Source organism: Pleurodeles waltl, chromosome 7 (genome assembly GCF_031143425.1).
Source record: "Pleurodeles waltl isolate 20211129_DDA chromosome 7, aPleWal1.hap1.20221129, whole genome shotgun sequence".
Lineage (NCBI taxonomy): Eukaryota > Metazoa > Chordata > Amphibia > Caudata > Salamandridae > Pleurodeles > Pleurodeles waltl.
This window is the reverse complement of record NC_090446.1, coordinates 1,126,072,031-1,126,093,687: the sequence shown is the minus strand read 5'-3', so window position 1 is coordinate 1,126,093,687 and position 21,657 is coordinate 1,126,072,031. Positions and strand designations below refer to the sequence as shown.

The following is a 21,657-nucleotide window of genomic DNA, read 5'->3' as shown; positions in this document are numbered from 1 at the left end:
GCATGTATGAAGCTATGTTGAGACTGGCTTGGTTGGAATGTATCCCCTGGGTGGAGGAGAATTACGAAGAGAACTTTCAGGTAGTGTACTCCTTCATTGAGGATGTTAATGACTTTGCAAAAGACCTATGCCAACAGAGATTAGACAACCTCTTGCAGAATGATGCCTTTGCCGAAGTAAGGCAGCTTTGGGATGTATTCCTGGAAAATCTGCGTCATGAGATCTCTCTGCATTTTGGATGTCATATGTGGATATTGTTGAAAATGTCTTGCTGGCTCTGCTGTATGCTGCTTGAGAAGGAAATTGGCATTTACATCTTACCGCCATAGATTCTATGATCCCATGGTGTTTTGCGTATGACAAGATGAACTACGCTAGATATCTTCCTGTATACTATGCTGAAATGACACTCTTTGAAGTGAAACATCCAGAGATACACCACAACTTCATCAACGGATGCTTTTCAGTTCAACTGTCAGATCTTAATCCATTTGGACAAATTCCGGTCGCTCAAGTGATAGAGGTAACAGTCAACAAACACACACAGACTCCAGGTGGTACAACAAGGTTTGACCTCAAGGTGGGCCCTGTGAAAAGATATTATGTGATGGCTGAACACAGAAGCGCATTTTTGGGTCAGATAAGGGAAATGGTTCATAACAACAGGTCAGATGTCACTCCAGCAGACCTACATAAGTCACAACTTTTAAAAGGTGAAAATACTGTTATGAGAGCTGTTAGTCTGGTTCAAAGCTGGATAAATCCATTTGTTGGGCCACACGATCTTATTCATCTCTCCACTGCAAAAAAAAGGCATCTCAGAACATAGTATCCGACATATTAAAGGCACATGAAATAGGTGATCATTGCTATACAGATTTCAACCTTGAGTGACTTGAGAATAATCCATCTATTAAGAAGTTTCATGAGCCAATGAAAATGAACAAACTAAAGACCTTGATTAACATGTCCAAGAAGGAGGCAGTGAACAGCAGTGGCAGGACAATCATCATGAAAGCAGACAAAGCACTATTTGGTCGAATCATTGTGGCAGCACAGAATCAGAACCTTCAAATGGCGGATGTACTCTCTCATCCCTTAGGACCTTTACCATGGGCTTTAGCTACTCCAGAAGGACTGTTGCGAAAGACAAACAGAGCTGTTTTAGCTACATACTTGCAGAAAAATCTTTACCCCTGCTGAGGAAATACTTGGAAATTCAGCCACGCTGATTGATGGTATGGTTCTTGTTCAGAGAGAAAAGGGAGAGGAATCAAACTTTGGTGAGGTGGTTATGTCTGTCTTTTCCATGGCTTTGCTGGAAGGAAGTAGGAGTCAAAGAATCAATGTTATGCTTGATATGTACAATGAGACATCTATTAAGGACATCAAAAGGACAATCAGAGGGGAAGAACTCGGGCATCAGTTACAGAGTATCTCACCTCCCAGATTGTCAGGCAGTGGAGAAAATTCCTAAGCCACGTAAGGAATAAAACAACTCTCATCGCATTTCTCGTTAACAAATGAAGGAAACAAGAGTACTTTGCTAAACTTGATAAACTTTAGAATTAACCACTGTTTGTGCACTGTGAAGATAAATGCCACAAAATCACATCTGAAGGGAGCCACGAAGTGCCCGACCTTAACAGAACACCTAAAGAAGCAGATGGTTGTTTGTTGCTGCATGCTGCACACGCTGCTTATGAGAGTAATGATAAGATCGGATGACACTGATGTGTTTATTATGTGTTTGGGATTCCATGACAGAACCATGGCTGAATTGTTTCTGAAATGTTGTACTAAAATACGCATGTGAGTCCTTGACATTGGGAAAATGGCTTCAACTCTTTGTGAAAATGTTTGTCGAGCTATAATAGGTCTCCATACATTTACTGGATATGACACAGTAAGCGGATTTGCGGGAAAGGAAAAGTACGTTCATTAAAAATCCTGCCTGCCAGCAGACATACATCGGAAACATTTTTCGCAGCTTGCCGACAAATGGGCTCTCTGAAGAACTAATGGATTTATTGGAGCAATTCTCGTGCTTGCTGCATGCAACAAAATCTTGAGTTCATCACGTGAATGCTTAAGAAATCACCTATTCTGAGCAAAGGAGGGTGAGATAAGCAGTCATCAACTTCCACCTTGTCTAAAGAAACATGTTGAACATGTGAATTATCATGCCGCTAAAAGCAAGAGATGTCTTCTAAATGAACCACAGACACCTAGGCCAATTGGGATAGAGTGGAAGTTGGGAAAACACAAGGGAGCAGAGCAACTGGTAGTGGACTGGATGGAGGGGCAGCCAGCACCTCAGGTTGTGTTAGATCTACTCGCTTGTAACTGCATTAGGAACTGCAAACTGTCAACATGTGTCTGCTGTGTAAAATGACCTCTAGTGCACTGACAAGTGCAGGCTTCCTACCTGTGAAAATCAAACAGACGCAGATGACGACTACAAATGTTAATGATAAAATTGTATTTACTTTCACGTGTGACTTAAATTGCCTGTGTAAGATGTGACAACTATTATTATTTGAAATTGTAAGGGAAAATTAAGCATATAATCTATATCAATATATGAGGAATACAATGAAGTTTTATTGTTATTATTTTAAGGACTATATTATTATTACAATTAATAATCATAATTCTTTTTACATTATATTGAATTTAACCAATCTGGTGGAATTTGATTTATTTTTCCACATGTTATGATGAATGTGTATGCTGTTTATCAAAAATATGAAAACCATATTTTTGTTTTTGGCTGTGGTTGCTTATCCAATAATGTCAGACAAAAGGCAAAGAGTGATGACTTGCTGTCACATATTTTCCATCTCTAGGCATTTATACCTTGCAAAGAAAATCATGTTAGAACCCATCCCCCTGAGTGGTACCAATGGCCTAAATAAATGTGGGGGCCTGGTTCATGGCCTATCATATGTGGTGTCTAAAGTTCAAACATATAATTCTGAAATTCTCCTACTTAATTCATAACCTTTAAACAGAACAAGTCTGGAGCAGGGTTCACCTTTCAGTTTCTGACGCGTTTTGTAGATTGTTCAGACATTACCTCAGACAATTTCTGAATTATATGTTGAACTTTAGTCACCCACAGCTAAAAACAATGGCATAGTCAATAGGTCTTGCCTTTTGGCCCTTATAAGTGTTTAGATATGCAGCATATTATCCAGAGCATGGCAGCTATGATTTTCTTTGGGTGTGTTGGCGGTGCCTTTTCCTTTAGGCATTGAATGGTTAACTTCTAACTTAAACCGCCACTAAAACTGTAGATTAAATTATAAAATATTATACTGAAGTAGAAAACATCTACACAGTGATGGACACAAGTAAACACATTGAGATATGTAATACGGATAATGAGTGGTGTCAGTGGGGTTATGCATACATGTAAGTAGAAAGTAAAGGTACTGATATAGAATGTTGTGGACTTTTTTGGCACTATAACCACAGCTATTAACAAAGGACCACCTTTTGTAAATAATATCTGATAGCGACAACTAGCCCCAACATTCCTTACCTTAGAATTCTCCCCAGGTGCCAGACTGGATTCGAAAAAACTTTTCAGCAGTACTGATGCGCTTCAGTAGGGGACGCCGTGCGACTCCGTATCGGCATCGTCCACCGGATATAATGTCGTCAGAGTCCATATAATCCCTCCTCCGATGCGCTGACGTCAGTTTTTTTTTTCCCCGTGTTGCCATGCAGATCTGTAGAAGTGGTTTCTCTGGCCATTTTTTGGCCTCTTTTTCTATGGCGGTTTTCCATTAGTTGGAAAAGTGTGTATGCCTTCTGGCTTCAAGCCTTGTGGGTCCTGTGCTCGACAGATGTCGATCACGGACCCCTATTCTGTCTGTATGTAGTGCTTAGGCACCCACCACGACTCTGAGGATTGCGACGCCTTCCAACATTTGAAGCCAAAAGCGTTGAGGGAGCAGCAGATACAGCTCCTAGCTGCGTGGTTGTTGAAGTCTTCCCAGGACTCCCGTTCGTAGTCCCTCTCATCCAAGACCCGTCTGTGCAGACGCTCCAGAAATCGTTTGCATGTGGCTCCATCAACGTCTCAAGGTAAGTGTTGTCCGCGATCGATGTCACACCATTCTCCAGCTTTCACCTACTCCATGCCGCTCTTCTTGTTCTTCTGAGGATGAGTCCGTGCAGGAGTCTGCTGTGTGTCTCCTGTTCTTTCCTGGCACCAGGGCCCAAAGGGCCAGCTGGGCGACTCTTCCCCGGAGCGTCTTCTTGCCCCAAGGAGGTGGAGGGTGCTCTGACAGTATCCTCACTGGCGGATTCACCCTCTGTGCCCTTTGGGCCCCATGATTTTGTCTTCGGAGTTGGTTTGGCACCAGTGCACACCTTTTACGACTTCCACCTCACGCCCCTGACTCTTCTCTGCCGGCTCCATTGTCTGTGTTGAGTTCTGCTTTACTGACTCCAGTGGTGATGGTGCTGTCGACCTCGCTTGAAGCTCCGATTGTCGTCTCACCGTAGTCGACCGACGCACCTTCCGACATCGAGGTCTCACCCTCAAAACGTCAGTCGATCCCGACGCCAGGAGCGGCGCCAATGGATTTGGCTATCTTCGATTCTTACCTTATGTCTTCTGGAGCCCATCCTCCAGTTCCCACATCGGAGGGGCATGGTTTGGAATATCGACCTGCCCTTCCAACACCATTCCAAATACTTAATCAGATTGGTTATTTGAATTTGGCAACATTAGTGGCCTGGATTCCTCCCCAGCCCCCTGGGTTGGCTACAGAGGCAAGTTCTGCTCTAGCAGATATGTTAGTGTGTTTCGGAGGTGTTGAACTTACCACTTCCTAGTGTAGACTTGTCAACGGACCCTTTAATTGATGTCCTACATCCTGACCAGTAGAGCCTTCCTTATTGTGAGACTCTTTACGATATCCTCTTGGGGATTTGGGCCCAGGAGGTATCTGCCCCTTCCCCCCGTGGTGGAACGCTGTATTTCACATAGACACAGACCAGCCCCCGAGGATCCTTCTTGCCTCTGACGGTATCCGACTACTCAAAGCTTTGTGATGCAAGCTGCTTTGGCGGCACAGAGTCTCACTCAGGTCCCTTCAAAACAAGAGGCCAAGCAGCTTGACGCTTCTGGTAGGCATATTTTTGCTTCTTCTAGCTCTGCCCTGCGTTCGATCAACACTTCTTGTGTCCTTGCTCGATTCTCCCACGTCTTGTGGGACTCTGTTGATCACATTTTGCCTTCTCACCTTGAGGAGGCTCGAAATATTCTGGTTCCCTTAGCACGGTTTGGTCAGCGAGCTTCTAAGGCCAGTGTCTGATGTGGTATGGATACCACTGATTCTGTTAGAATAGTTATGGCCTCCTCAGTGGCTCTGCGTCGGCAGCCATGGTTCCATCCCTTCATTTTTTCAGAGGCTATGCAGGCAACTTTACTCGACATGCGTTTTGATTGCACCTCACTTTTTGGTGCGCATGCAGACTCGGCTTTACGCCAATTTAGAGATGCTCATGGTGGCACACAGTCAGAGCTTCCTGGTGATACAGGGTCTCACTCCGTATTGGTTTCCTTCCTTTGTTTGGGGTCAGTTTTTCTTCCCCTGTTGCTTTTCTCTCCGCCTCTAGGGGCAGATTGCTTCTTTCCTCCCAGTATGACACTCGGTGTGTTGTTCCTGCTCGCTGTAGGTGCTTTTTCTTATTGTTATGTTCAAACTGCCTAGCACCCAAGATGGTTTTCCTGCACCTGCAGGTGTTGCGTTCTGTTTCCACGGCGTTTCCACCTGTCGTGGACAGGTTCCATTATTTCTTTGTGTCCCTGTTTGGGTCTGATACCTCTTAGAGGGGGATTTTCATTTGTCTCTGCTTATGGGTGTTTCGCCGTAGACATTTGCACTCTACTGGGTTCTTTCCTCTGTGAGAGTCGTTTTCATTTCCCTGCTCTTCGGAGCAATTGGTGTAGGCTTTTAGTCATACTTTTATTTTTAACTATTTCCTACCGGGACCATGTTAGGCGCTTCTTTTGGTAGTTGCGACTATATAGTTCCTTGTATAAGTTAGGTCTCTGCCAGTACATTCAGTTTCCCCCCATTTTTTCATAGGACCCACCTATGTTTTTAGGGATGTCCTTTCTCACTGGATGGAAAGCGGTGAAGTGTCCCTCTTCTTATTATTACGACCTTACTCAGTTTCTTACTTACTGAGGGCACATTATGTCACCCTTATAGGGCACTAGTTTCTATTCCATATTCTACTTTCCTCATGAACTGCTATATCCTCTTTGTGCACTGGCCCACATGCTTTTTGTCTGGCTATGTGCCACAGTCTTTTACGTCTTCATGGACGTAGTCATCCTTATGACCTTTCTGTCCGATCCTGGATGGGGTTCACACACACATAAATATATATCTATATATATATATATATATATATATATATATATATATATATATATATATATATATATATATATATATTCATTGGCATGTGTAGCTGCAGATACACATGCTTTGCATAAGTCCGTCATCTAGTGTTGGGCTCAGAGTGTTACAAGTTGTTTTTCTTCGAAGAAGCTTTTTGGAGTCACAAGATCAAGTGACTCCTCCTTTCAGTGATAGTGCGCATGGGCTTCGAGTCCTTTGTTAGATTGTTTTCTTTCTGCCGTCGGGTTCGGAGGTGTTCCCTCTTGCTCTGGTAGTTCTCGGTTCAGTACTATCTGAACTTCTCTATCTTTCCTTCAAATGTCGGTATCGTTTCAAACGCGTTTTCCATAGTACATTCGATCCGATTGTAGCATTAGGATTGATTAAATGCCTTGTCGGGCGCCCGCGCCCTTCTCGGGTCTACTGCATCACAAGCTCATGGATCGGACTCTGTTTCGATTCTGCACTCGGTGCTACGCCAAGTTCTCCTACATCGACCAACACTCGGTGTGTAACCTCTCCCTCTCTCCGGATCACAAGGAAGAAACCTGAGAGGTGTGCCGATCCTTCTGCTCCAAGAAGACTCTGCAAGATCGAAGAGCACGTCGGCTAGAGATGGCATCGAAGTCGACTAAACAAACGTGTGACATTTTTTATTGAGGAACAGGCGCAGACTGCATTTTCCATCACAGACTCCGATTTTGACCGTGACTCAGATGGGGACAGCCAAGTTATTTCTGCGGCACAGTACGTGAGTATGCCAGCCACTTCCCATCAACAAAAACATTCCAAAAAGTCAGCACAAATGGTCTTGGGTTCACCACTGCTTGCCGGCCATGGTCGGACCTGAAAGTTACATCTCGACGACCAGCCCTTGGGTTCGGCGTTGGAGAAGACCAAAATGTATTAAACCGAACAGACTGCCACACCTCTTTTGGGATCGAGTCGCAAAGTGGAGACTTCCACTTCGGAACTGAACCGTTTGTATACCACCTTGGAGCCGAAGCATCCAAGCTCCTCTTCGGAGGTGAAAAAAACTCCCATCTGTTTCAGAGTCCACATTTCGGCCCTATTAAAGCAGTCAGCCACCAAGCTTTCGGAGCACATAACTGTGGGAAGTAAACATGTTCCATCTGCAGAGGAGTCAACAGACATTAGGCCCATTCTTGAGGTGATGGACCATAAACAACGGAAATTCCAAATCCTAAAGGATCCTAGGAAAATTATTGCCTCTTCTTCTATAACCAAGAGGAAACTGTTTTTCCAAGAAAGTTTGGAAGCTGGGCCTTCACCTGCAAAAATATTTAAACACAAGGAGAAGCCAAAGGCAGTACATCAGCCATCTCACCCCATTCTCCTTTGCTTCCCATTTCTCCACCACCTGATACTCCACCACCACCTTCACCTACACAGTATTCTATGCAGTCTCCTGTCTTTTCACATGGGGATTATATGGGTGACAATACTTATATTGTAGGTCCATGGAATGTGTATGATTCAGACCCTTTCCCATCTAATGACCCTAATCTGTAACCTACTAGGCCATCTCCTTGAAGACACCCCGACCTATTGTCAGGTTATTGCTAGAGCAGCCACATACCACAATGTGCAGCTGCACTCTGAACTCAAAGAGGATGACTTTCTGTTCAACATACTATCCTCTACACAAAAACAGTACCAATGTTTGCCAATGCTACCAGGCATGCTAAAACATGCTGATGACAATTTTAGAGAACCAGCAAAGGCGAGGGTACTCACGCCAAGGGTGGACAAAAAATATAAAGCTGCACCATCAGATCCACTCTCGATAACTCAACAAATGCCACCTGATTCCATTGTTGTCTGCAAGAAAGAGGGCAAATAGTCAGTCCACCGTAGATGCTCCTCACCCGATAAAGAAAACCGCAAATTGGCTGCAGCAGGCAAAAGAGTGACAACTCAAGCTGCAAATCAGTGGAGAATTGCCAACTCTCAATCTCTTTTAGCCAGGTACAACAGGGCCCATTGGGATGAGATGCAAGAGTTCTTCCAATATATTCCACCAAAACAGCAAAAAAAGAGCACAGCAGGTAGTTGCAGTAGGACAGACTATTTCCAACAACCAAATTAGATCTGCCCTAGATGCAGCAGACACCGCAGCTAGGAGTATAAATTCTAGTGTCATGATCAGGAGACATGCTTGGTTGCGGTCCTCAGGATTTAAACCTGAGATACAGCAAGGGGTCCTTAACCCCTTAGCTGCTGTACTCCCCACCCCCCATGCTGAGCCCTTTTTTGGCTAATTGGGGTAGTTTGCGCTTAAGCCTTCATAACCTTTTGTCCACATAAGCTATCCACACCAAGTTGGGGCCTTTTTTTCCAACATCCTAGGGATTCTAAAGGTACCTAGAGTTCGTAGGTTCCCCTGGAGGAGACCAAGAAATTAGCCAAAATACGGCTAACATTTTGTTTTTTTCAGAAAAAAGTGAAAAAGGGCTGCAGAAGAAAGCATGTGTTTTTTCCCCCTGAAAATGGCATCAACAAAGTGTTTGCAGTGCTAAAATCACCAGCTTTCAGGAACAGGCTGACTTGAATCAGAAAACCAAATTTTTCAACACAATTTTGGCATTTTCCTGGGGCATACCCCATTTTTACTATTTTTGTGCTTTTAGCCTCCTTCCAGTTAGTGACAGAAATGGGTGTGAAACCAATGCTAGATCCCGGACAGCTAAATTCTGAAAAGTACACAAAATTCAGAATTTAGCAAGGGGTCATTTTTGTAGATCCTACAAGGTTTTCCTACAGAAAATAACAGCTGAAATAAAACAATATTGAAATTGAGGTGAAAAAACAGCAATTTTTCTCCACGTTTTACTCAGTAACTTTTTCCTGCGATGTCATATTTTCAAAAGTAATATACCGTTACGTCTGCTGGACTCTTGTGGTTGTATATCTGTTTGTGGCATGTAGTGCTGCAGATTCACATGCACCCTCCCTTCTCCCCGGAAGCCTGTAGTAGTTGAAAGTTTACCATTTGAACATATGTAGGTACATTTACATTTGCATGGACATCTCTTTATATTCTTATACTCAATCACTCTTTCCTTCACCCTTTGCTGGAAAACAATCTAACAATGGAGTCGATGCCCATGCGCACTGTAACAGAGAGGAGGAGTCACTCGATCCTGTGACTCCGAAAAGACTTCTTCGAAGAAAAACAACTTGTAACACTCCGAGCCCAACTCTAGATGTCGGAAGAGCTATGCATAGCATGTGTATCTGCAGCTACACATGCCACGAACAGATGTACACTGGGTGACACTATATATATATATATATATATATATATATATAGAGAGAGAGAGAGAGAGAGAGAGAGAGAGAGAGAGAGATATATATATATATATATATATATATATATATATATATCACTTTTATATGTGGTTGTGGTTTTCCTGGGGGCCTATCGCAGCCCCCAGGGAAACCACACACGTGTTGACAAAAGTGATCGCTATATATATTTATATAGACCTCTATATATACATATATATATATATACATAAATCTACACAGATAGATGGGTGCTGTTCAGGGTACTTTTCACAGGCCCCAATTCAGAGGTGGTTTTAAACCCCAAACATCAGAGGCCTCCACCTCATCAAAGCAGTGACTTTCTCTGCATCCCCACACAGCACACATCTCCTGTGCTGTGGGAGGAAGACTGCAACATTTCTACAATCAATGGCACAACATTACATCAGATCAATGGGGACTGTCAATTATCCACAATGGTTACTGCCTAGAACTCATCTCCACTCCACCAAATATTCCCCCTCGCTCACACAGGCTTTCTCCAGAACACCTTGTTCTGTTAAAACAAGAGGTACAATCACTTCTTCTCAAAGGTGCAATAGAGGTAGTACCTATAACTCAACAAGGGACAGGAGTATATTCTCTATACTTCCTCAAACCAAAAAGTATGGCAGTCTCAGACCAATCCTCGATCTCAGACCCCTCAACCAGTACATTCTCTCGGAGCACTTTCACATGGTCATTCTTCAGGATGTCATTCCTTTACTACAAAAACAAGACTACATGACAACTTTAGATCTAAAAGGTGCTTACTTTCATATTCCCATACATCCAGCACACCGCAACTACTTAAGGTTTGTGATAGCAGGCAAGCACTACCAATTCAAAGTGCTACCCTTTGGAGTAACAACAGCACCAAGGGTATTTACCAAATGTCTAGCAGTGGTTGCAGCATACCTCAGAAGACAGTATATATATGTCTTTCTCTATCTGGACGACTGGCTCATAAAAGCCAGCACCATTCAGTCCTGTCAGCAACACACACAATACACAATTGATACCCTACACAGTCTAGGGTTCACAATCAATTACCAGAAGTCTCACCTTCAGCCAGCACAAATACAACCATATCTGGGAGCAATTCTGAACACTTAGTCAGCATTAGCTTACCCAAACCCACAAAGGATTCAAGCGTACCACAGTCTCATATCTCAGCTACAATACAATCAAACTTACACAGTAAGGTTTATTATGAAACTATTGGGAATGATGGCATTGTGCATAAGAATAGTGCCCAATGCACGTCTAAACATGAGACTCCTAGAACAGTGTATTTCACAACAATGGTCTCAGGCACAGGGTCAACTTCACAATCTAGTGTTGTTGGACCACCAGACTTACAATTCTCTGCAATGGTGGAATCACACCAACTTATCAAAAGGGCTGCCATTTCAGGACCCTGTGCCACAGACCATAATCACCACAGATGCATCAATGACAGGTTGGGGAGCCCATCCCAACAATCTTACTGTACAGGGAGAATGGGACTCAATCTAGCAGACTTACCACATAAACCACTTGGAATTGCTGGCAGTGTCCTTAGCACTCAAAGCATTCCATCCACAGATCACACACAAAACAGTGTTAATAAAGACAGACAACATGCAACAATGTATTATCTGCAAAAACAGGGGGGTGGGGGGGGGCACACTCATCCCAATTGTCCCTTCTAGTACAGATAATTTGGAAGTGAGCAATTCACAATCACGTTCACCTATTAGCAGAGTATATCCCAGGGATACACAACCAGCTAGCGGACTTCTTAAGCAGCACGCAGCCACAAATACACAAATGGGAGATTCACCCACAAGTAATTCAACAGTACTTTCACATGTGGGGTAAGCCAAACATAGACCTTTTTGCAACAAGCGAAAACACAAAATGCCCAAACTTCGCATCCAGGTACCCAAACCCTCGATCCAAAGGCAATGCTCTATGGATCAATTGGTCAGGGATATTTGCTTACACTTTTCCCCCTTCTCCCACTAATTCCATTTCTGGTCAACAAGATCTGTCACACTCCCCTCACTATGATACTCATAACTCCCACGTGGGATTGTCAACACTGGTACACAACACTATTTGATCTATCTGTAGCCCCGCATCCTGAGGTCATAGAGTTTTGACCCTCTGGGGTTCAGGCAGTCCTCTTGAGGCTTTTCAGAGGTCGCTGGTCCTGCAGGATGTGTCGCCTTCTTTTAACAGGGCTTCAGAAGCTGGAGACAGGCCTATGAGGCTGGGTCCAAGTCAGTTGGTGTCCTCAGGCTTCTCTGCTGGGGGTTGGCCTAGCAGTCCTTATTCCTTTCTTCTTGCTTCTTCTTGAGGTCGCCAGGAATCTGATGAGCTAGGTTCAGGGGAGCCCTTAAATCCTGGATTTAGGGGCGTTACAGGGATCAGAGGCCAATGGCTACTGTCCCTGAGGGTGACTACACCCTTCCGGTGTTCACTCTCTTTGGGGAGGTGGACACAGACCTAACCCTATTGGTCCCTTTCCTCCAAACCAAGATGGAGGATTTTGCAAGGATGGAGTCACTTCAGCTCTGGACACCTTAGGGGGGGTCCCAGCTGAAGTGGTCATTCCTCCTTGTTTTCTCCAATTTTCCCACCGGACTTTCCGCCAAAAGTAGGGCTTTGCCGGGTGAGGGCATCTCCACTAGCTGCAGTGCCCTTGGGCACTGTAAAAAGAGGCCTGAGCTTTTGAGGCTCACTGCCAGGTGTTACAGTTCCTGCAGGGGATGTGTGAAGCACCTCCACACAGTGCAGGATATGTTTCTGACCACAGAGAGCACAAGGGCTCTCACCCCATGTGGTCATAAACTTGTATGGAAATGGCAGGCTGGCACAGACTGGTCAGTCCTGCACTAGAAGTTTGTCTAAAATACAGGGAGCATCTCTAAGATGACCTCTGGGTGCATTTCTCAATAAACTGGCATACGTGTGGGTTTATTGTGCTGGGAAGTTGGATACCAAACTTCCCAGACTTTAGTGAAGCCATTATGGAGCTTTGGAGTTTGTAATGACAAACTCCCAGCCCATATACTTTATATGGCCACACTGCACTTACAGTACCTAAGAATGGACTTAAACATTGTAGGGGCATATTGCTCATGCAGCTATGCCCTTGTCTGTGGTATAGTGTATCCTGCCTTAGGCTGTAAGGCCTCTTAGAGGGGTGAAATACCTATGCCACAGGCAGTGGTTTGTGGGCAGGGCACCCTGAGAGGGGTACAATGTCGACTTCACCTTTTTCTCCACACCAGCACACAGAAGCTGCAAAGGCAGTGTGCGTGTGCTTGGTTCCCCCAGGGTGGCATAATACATGCTGCAGCCCTTGGAGGCCTTCGCTGGCCACTGGGCCCTTGGTACCATGGGTACCTTTTACAAGGGGCTTAACTTTGCCAGGGTGTGCCAATTATGGGAACAATGGTACAGGGTTTGGAAAGAACACTGGTGCCAGGGCCTGGTTAGCAGGATCCCAGCACACTTTCAGTCAAGTCAGACTCAGTATCTGGAAAAACGTGGGGGATAACCATGCCACTTTTCTACATCCGTACTCCCTAGCTCACCATTGCAGCCATTCCCAAGGTCTTGAAAAGCACAGCAGATGGAAGATCCTTCTCCTACCTCGCAGCCTGGACATGGAACACGCTACCTCTCAAACTCAGGCCGGCCACATCACTGAAGCAGTTCAGGAAGGACCTCAAGACCTGGCTCTTTGATTGAGCAGCACGCCCGCAAACAGCACCTTGAGACCCTATGGGTGATTAGCCGCACTTTAGAAGTCACTGATTGATTGAATGATATTGGACTGCTTTCTTTCACATAGGTTTTGTCCCTCCGTGACATTACCCCTTTTTTTCCTTGGGCCCTTTCTTTCAGCGACTTTTTCAGTCTGCTGGACTAATCATTGCCATTATCTTGGCTTTTATATGGTTGGTGTTTTCTCCTGTGGCAATTTTCTGCCTGGTGTTGACCTAAGGTAACAATTCTGCGGCTAGTCAGTGTCTCTACCAGATAAGACGTTACCGAAGGTAAGTAACTTGTTCTTTAGAATGTTTGTTTGCAGAGAAAAAAACATGACATGACTGCATTTTCATCGGAAGGCTAAAAATAACAACAGTCATCCAGTCAACCGAGGCAGTCTAAAAAACAAAATGCCATCACAAAAGCTTGTTTTGATTGGAAGGCAATCCTTAAACACAACCTAACTGGTATTTTATTAGCTACAAGTATTTTAGAAGTAACTGACTCAATCCCAGCCCTACCACCATGTTCTAAACAAAGCATGCTCAAACAACAAGAGTGTGGTTTTACATTCAGCAAACTTAGGTAATTACATACTTAAGTTAAAAGTAAATTTCCTTATTTGAGTGTGTTTTCTTTAGAAGGCTGCTAAGGCTGGGGTTCAGTCAGTTAGTCATAAAATCATTTCAAACTTAAAAACAACTAGTTACTGTGAAGCAGCTACTCTTATAGGGGCGTGCATTCGATAAAGTAGTTTAGAAATAACTGACACAGTCCAAATCCTACCTGCCTTTTCTAAACAAAAGTACAGTCAAAGAAAAGGGGTTTTATTTTAAAATTGTTAAAGTAAGGTAATTACTTACCGTACATATCTGCACAAAATTTATCAGTTTTCAAACACAGCTATAAACAAAGAACCACCGTTTGTAAATAATTTACTAATGTTTGCAGAGGAAAAAACAGCAAATGACTGCTTTTTAATTGGAAGGCTTGAAAAACACTACAATACTCAAATCAAAAAACAGGCCAAGCCTCAAAAATGAAATGCCCTCCTTAAAGCGTGCTTTAGTAGGAAAGAGAAAAACAACAACAATCCATAAATGAATCAGACAAGCAACGCCTCAAAAACTAAATGCCATTGCAAAAGCGTGTTAGTCGGGAGGCAAACAAGCATTTGCAATGCAACGGGTCTCGCGTTTGCTCATGTTAGAGCTGATAGCGTTGTAAACTCCTAACCCGACTTTTCACCTAACGGCAAAAGTGCATTTATGTACGTAACCCGAAAAAGTGCAATCAACTACGTAAAGCGCTCGACTTCTGCCAAGCGAAATCGCTCTAGTAAATTAGAGAAAAAGTAGTCCACGAGCCGGACAGAAAACAGCGAGACTCGCATGTTTTCTGTACTTGGTCGATGCGAGGAGGGCTAGCCACCAGAAAAGGCTTGACGTATGTATGCCTTCGACTAATGAAAGCAAGCAGATTTTAATAGGCAAGGCCACGAACCAATGAAAAACATTGACGTGACGTCGACAGGGCTCCGAGCCCTTTTCTAAACCCTAAAGCGTCTCGATGCGATACGTGAGCGCATGCAACGCAGGCTAGACCCTAAATAAGCAAAACTACTCAAACACGAGGTAATCCAAGTACGTTTTAGTCGGAAGGCAAAACAAGCCTCAAAAATAAAAAAGACAAAATGCCATCGCAAAAGCGTGTGACTCAGAAGGCAAAAAAAAAAAACATATTACCGAAACGAGGATGACAAGAAAAAAAAACAACACTACCGAAACTAGGTAATCCAAGCATGTTTTAATCGAAATATTTTTTTTTTAAAAACATTACTACTCAAACATGAGCTGATCCATAAGAAAAAAACAATGCCCCAAAAACTTAAATAAACAAAGGTGGAAGAGGACATGTAACAGGGGCAGTGAGCAGGGGAGGAAACCAATCACCAAAAGGAGGTCCAAAGAAAAAAAAGTCACCAATTAAAAGCAGGAATTTCCAAATAGCACTACAAACTACAAATTACAAAAGAAGGACTTGATCAAAGCCCACAGACTGAACACAGCACGTCTCGAAAAGACAGTGCATGCACTCCCTAGGCATGACCTAAAAAACGGCCATCAGCTATGCGCAGAGCCACCATAATACGATCCCTGGTGTGAATTGCATGTTATTTTGCTTTAGCTCATCTCACTGACATTTGTTTGAACATTATCTTCCCCATACCAAGAAATAATTTTCTGTTACTGACAGCACAGCTTTGGCAGTGTGTAGGTGCACGTATTTATTCACATGTGTTCACAGACACATCCTTATTAATTGAAGTTTCCTCTCTTTTAGCTCATCATTGCAAACCAGGCCTTTGGTGACGACGTACCAGGGAGGAGTTCCTCTGTCCACCTTTGCTGCCCCAGGCTCAGTGACATCTGTTACACACATTACCTCATCAATGCCCAGTGCAGCTAGCACATCAAGACCAGAAGGACCCGGGAGCCCCCTGTTTCAACCTTTACAACAGGATAGTCCCTTGAAAGGCAGTGACTTTTCTCTGGGAAACGTCCATGTCCCTCTGGAGTCCATAAAACCAAGTAGGTATTTGAGCTGAGTTATGTTCCACCGGTCAGATATGCTCTTCCTTTCTGCCTCTCCTGTGAGGTAGACAATGCATTACAAAGAGTGAGGCTCACACCCATAACCACCACTGTTCACACATAGTGTTGGATGCTAATCCTGACTTCTTCATTATATGTTGCTGGACGGTGTTTGTGGGTACATGATGAACAGGTGTTTCTCCTCTCTTCTTTTCCTCAATCCTAGGCAGCACCCTTCCAGTCACAGCATACGACAAGAACGGCTTACGGATCTTGCTGCACTTCGCCAGTGAGTGCCCCATGGGACGGCCGGATGTACTGGTGGTGGTGGTTTCCATGCTGAACACAGCCCCTCTGCCGATTACCAACATTGTTCTTCAAGCTGCAGTGCCAAAAGTAAGTGTGTGTACGTGAGTGTGAGTGTGAGTGTGTGTGTGTGTGTGTGTGTGTGTGTGAGAGAGAAACAATAGTGCAAGTTGCATTTGTATTTTGTTATTTGAAGAGCACTGAAACATGAGGCGTTCCATCAGTTCTTTCTTCTTCTGTTACTTGTGAATTTTACCATGTTGACATACAGACACCTTAATACTTAGGGCCCCATTACCTTGCCCTGGATTTGAGTTAGTAATTCCTTATCCCAAGAGGTGCCTATACTACTGACTCTGGTAGTATGGAATTACTGGGTATCACTGGTTGAACCCTGAAGTTCCTCTGAGAAATGAGGAATTACTGTGGTAAATTGGTCATTCTGGTCTTATACCCCTTGTAATTCTTCATTTCCTCCCCAGAGATTTTGGCGATTTGAGCAACCATGGTTTTAGGATGAAACCTACCATGTGCCTAGGTAAATCACAGACCTTGCAATTCTTATGGGCCTGAAACAGGAGTTCCGGGCATCATAGGAATAAAAGATAACACCCAATGTGGTGTTTATTTGCATACGGGGCAGAGTGCATTGCAGACTGTTCGATGTAGTACTTGCCTCCCTTCCATTGTTTCTTTTTAGCATCAGGGTTAACAGGCATTTATTTAATTTTAGTGTGGAAGTAAGTGTAGCTTTGTTTTTCAAAATTACATATATTATTCCTTTAGGTTTGTACTTGGCTCTTAATTTGATTTTTAGACAGTGTAGTTGCCTTATAACAGCTACGTTGTGACTGACCATTACTGCTTGCGTTGGTGCCTCTTGTGCGATTTTAAGTCAAGCGAGCAATTATCGGGACTTAATGTGTTTTAGAGTTTTGTCCTAATTAATCTCTGCTACTTTGATTGTTTGCTCTGAAATGTCCGTGCAGGTCTTTTTGTAGGGTGTTTTGCCATTGTTATAGGTGTTTTATATGCTTGTTGCTAATTTCTCATCATGGGATCTTTCTCAACATTTATGAGTTTTAGACCTTTCCCCTATAGTATAAAGCAATTACAGTTTCCTTTTAACAGGATTCAATTAGAATTTTAGAAACATTTGCCTTCCTTTTTCTCTTTAAAATTCAGGATTCCACATTTAGAGTACTCCAAATGGCACAAGAAAATGGACATTCAAAACATCTCACAAACGGAACCCAATCTGTGCCCCTTCACTGTAGTGGGATGCCTTACAGAACAAAGGGCCCGATTTAGACTTTGGCAGAGACTGAGTACCCTGTCGACCAAACTGAAGTTCCTCCTTCCTCATTTAGAGCCAGGCGGACCTTCATTATGTAGACACCAGAGACTACTCCATCTCTGCCGCCAGCACACACCTCTGCCAACTCAAAAGAGTAATGGCTGTGGGAGGGTTGTTCATTTGTCCACCTGCCCTATTTTGAATGAGTGGACAAATGGCAGGTTTTCCCTGTTGGTCACTGGAAGGTAAAATCTGGTGCTAAGGGGCAGTGAAAACTGCAAAATGACCCCCGTGCCATGGGAGAAAATTCCCATGGCGAGAGGTTCATTGCTTTTTTTTTTTGATAAACAAAATCCCCCTTTTGTATTTTGTTTTTAAAAATAAAAATAAAGTTGAAGTTGAAGTTTGATGTACAGCTCCATCATGTTGACGGAGCCATAGGTCAAACCGCCTGAAGAGATGTCCTCTGGGCCAGCAGACATCTCTAAATTTGGTGGGCAAAGTATCCACGCCATTGCAGGATCAAAGTAATCCGCCATAGTGATGGTACGTAATCAGTCCGCCAAAGTCTAAATCAGGCCCTAGAGAGGTAGTTACAACTAGTCCTGTACCACCTATGTTATATAAGATCAAATTTGAGATGAGGATCTTCACGAAAAGTGCCTGTCTCTTGTACCTGAAAAGGAGGCCTGTATTCAGTCATCAGGTAAAGGGAACAGACTCAGCTTTCAGTTGAAATATGTAGGGGGGACTATACTTTAGCCGTGGTTTGACCCAGGTCTCCAGCAGTACTTCAGGGTCCATCTAATGTGGCTACTGTGTACCCCATTCCTTTTTCTAATTTTTGTATGATGAAAAGGCTTCAAGTGAGACTTATGTGGGGTGGAGAATGTAGCAAAAGTAAAAGGTTTCAATATAGTGAGATTTGTAGATGGAATTAAAGTGGAGGTCGTGATAGACCCAGACCAAAAATTAGAAGATTATGTGGACATAGGGATTTGTTTTGCACTTATATGAGGCTTGGGAGCTGTTCAGGTCATAAAACTAATTTGGCATGGCAGCTGACTTGGAGGATGAGAACCAGCTGGAAGGAGCTGAGAGTCAGTCCTGGCAGAGCAGGGATCTTCGAATGACAAATATGAGTTACAGGCCTTGATGAGCAGCTGGGCAATGGAAAGTTACACCTGAAAAGGCATGGGCCTGCATTTGTGTGAGAAATATGTGACAATTGGGGGAAATTTTTAAGGCAGAAAGTAAATACGACACCAAAGATCTCTGGAACATGTTATAAAGCAGACGAAAATGAAATCTCAAAAGCACAAAGCAACCAAGAAATCTTAGGTCAGGGATGTGTTTTTTTACAACCGACCAAGGCACAACCAACCTCAAATACACTGAAGAGGAAACAACCCACTGCCGTTATAATTTGAGACTTGTAGCCCCATTTTCTAACAGGTGCATTCAGTTGTTCGTTCACGCTTTCAGAAACAGCAAGACCTTCATCTGAATGTATTAATGAGTTCACTTTTTTTTGTTGCATAAAAGAAGAAATGGTGCCACCACTAGACGAATGGACAGCATTCCATATGAGGGGAACAACACAGTTATTTTCTAGGACATTTTAGTGTGAACTCTCAGTAGGGGAGGTAGATTCAAAGAGGTCCTAACGTACCTTAGAATTGAGAAGAACCCATACCGATGCCTCATTTATACCACTAATGCAATACAGCACACAGTCCAGATAAAAGAAGATACTATACAAATTCTAAATCTAATAAGCCCTGTTTAGGTTGACACAGACAAAGACCCAGTGAGAAGCGGGATATGGTGGAGGCAAGATTCTAGAAATGATAGAAAAGAGGTGCTGCAACTCCGAGACAAAGAGATATGTAAAGCATCCTCAGAGGAAGTCGGATCACCATATAAAAATGTATAACCGTGGGTGTTCTGCCCTTCTGTAGCTCTTCTTGCCCTAGCTGAAATCCCACACCCAGCACATATTGTTGTTCTTCCTGACTTTTAGTTCTTAAGAGTATTGCTATATAAACAAGTCTAATGCAAACTGAGTAATTCATAACACAACGTAGATTTGACATTAAAATACCTTTGCTATGGGTGAACTACATACCACACTCTGGGTTCAGGACTACTACTGGCTAGTTGCCCTCACATGTTCATAGGTGTCTATGACATGGCAATTCAGCCTATACAGATTTGGTTACGAGGCTAGAACAATTGTGAACATTGTTCACAGTTATTTTTTGCATTAGTTTGTTAAGTACAGAGATGGTTTACGAGCAAACACAAAGCCACCACTAAGAGGAAAGAGGTCTCTATACTAATCAAAAAGATAGTTCAATTCAAAGTCACTGATACCCAATGGGGCGGGGATGACTGAGTGATACTTGTTAGAGGAAAACCAGGTACTGGGGACAGATGTTAATACTAAACTTGACTCCGTTCATGATTGCACAGGCCAGGAAAACAGAACTAATCAACCTCCTCCTTCTTTGGTGAAGGACAATAAAAAGCTTAGATCTTACTGATGTCTGGGAAGCACGCTGTATAAACAACGAAAATCTCAGATTCTATTCAAACGTGCATTGGAACAGAAGAATAGATTTCTGTCATATGCAACATACAGCTCTTTACCAGGCAGTTGCATATGGGATAGAGACTGCCAGGATTATCCAGTCATGTCCAAGTGACAATGTCATATGAATGTGCAGCAACAGATCTAAGACACCGATCCAAAAAAGGAGTATGAATGAAATAGGATTCCGAGTCCCAGCCCGACGATGCTTCATAAGGGAAGCCCTGAAACATTATTTCCAGGACACCATAGATGGTGGATACATCATGGTCAGCCACCTGGGACACTAAGAAAGCAGGTATCAGATGGGAATCCATGCTACACAGAGATGCCTTGTTCTGTCTAAATAAGATAGAACAGAAAATACTGCCACTTAAAATAAAACAGGATGGTATAAGCACTAGTGCAGATATGGGCCAATGATTATTTAACTTTTACTCCAAACTGTACTGAGCAGAAGCATCACAAAAGAGCCAACAAGACAAGTATTTAGAAAGTATAATATTCCAAAAGATAGAACAACATATATTGGAACAATTGGAAAAAACAGTAATGCCAGTTAAAGTAGCAGAGTTGGTTAAACAATGAAGTGAGCCCCTGTCAAAAGGTTTCATTTAGTTTTTGATAGTCCTTGGAGTGACACAAAAGATGGCATCAGAACCTATGTTGCTCTGTAAACTACTTGATAACCTCAACAAGTAGCTCTTCTCAATACTGATGCCAAAATGTATGCAAAAATCGTTTTTCGAAGGACTTTCTCCAACACAGTCAAGCTTCATTAAAAATAGACAAAGTACAACATCCATTTTGCCTTGAATTATGGAGAAGTGGAAGCTTGGAATAAATGATTCTTCTTTCAATTGACACAGAGAAGGCTTTCAACTGGGTGGACTAGCGATTTCTGCATAAAACATTATAAGAAATAAAATTGGGTCCCAGTATCACAAAATCAATTTTAGCAAATTTTGGAAGCCCATTCACAAAAATTAAAATTAACAACAATGCCCCATATGTCACTTTGACCCGGGTCACAGACAGGGATGACCCTTGTCCCCATCCTTATTTTCTCTCATTAGCCAAACCTTTGTCCAGAAGATCAATGCTAGTCCAGAGATCAGGGAGGTGGGACCTGCAATGCATAAATTGTCACCTTTTTGCCAATAATATAATTAGCTTTATAGTGGACCCACTAGACACATTGCTATTCTTGGTCCAGGGTTTCAAACATCTCTCCAGAGCATCAGGTTTCAAATGTAACTACTCAAATTCTATGGGCTCCACTGCCTTGGTGGCATCTGTTGCTCTCTCTGCAATGATGCTCAGCCATGGCTTCACCTTGTA

At 43.2% G+C, this 21,657-nt stretch overlaps 1 protein-coding gene across 3 annotated transcripts in view; it reads left to right on the top strand.

The window, feature by feature from the left end:
* GGA3 (golgi associated, gamma adaptin ear containing, ARF binding protein 3) overlaps positions 1-21,657 on the top strand; it is a 525,496-nt gene that overhangs the window by 460,108 nt on the left and 43,731 nt on the right. For all 3 annotated transcript variants that reach the window (XM_069200128.1, XM_069200129.1, XM_069200130.1), the window contains 2 exons: positions 15,870-16,117; positions 16,347-16,516. In XM_069200128.1, coding sequence (XP_069056229.1) covers positions 15,870-16,117; positions 16,347-16,516 — 418 coding nt within the window. The remainder of the gene's footprint in view (positions 1-15,869; positions 16,118-16,346; positions 16,517-21,657) is intronic.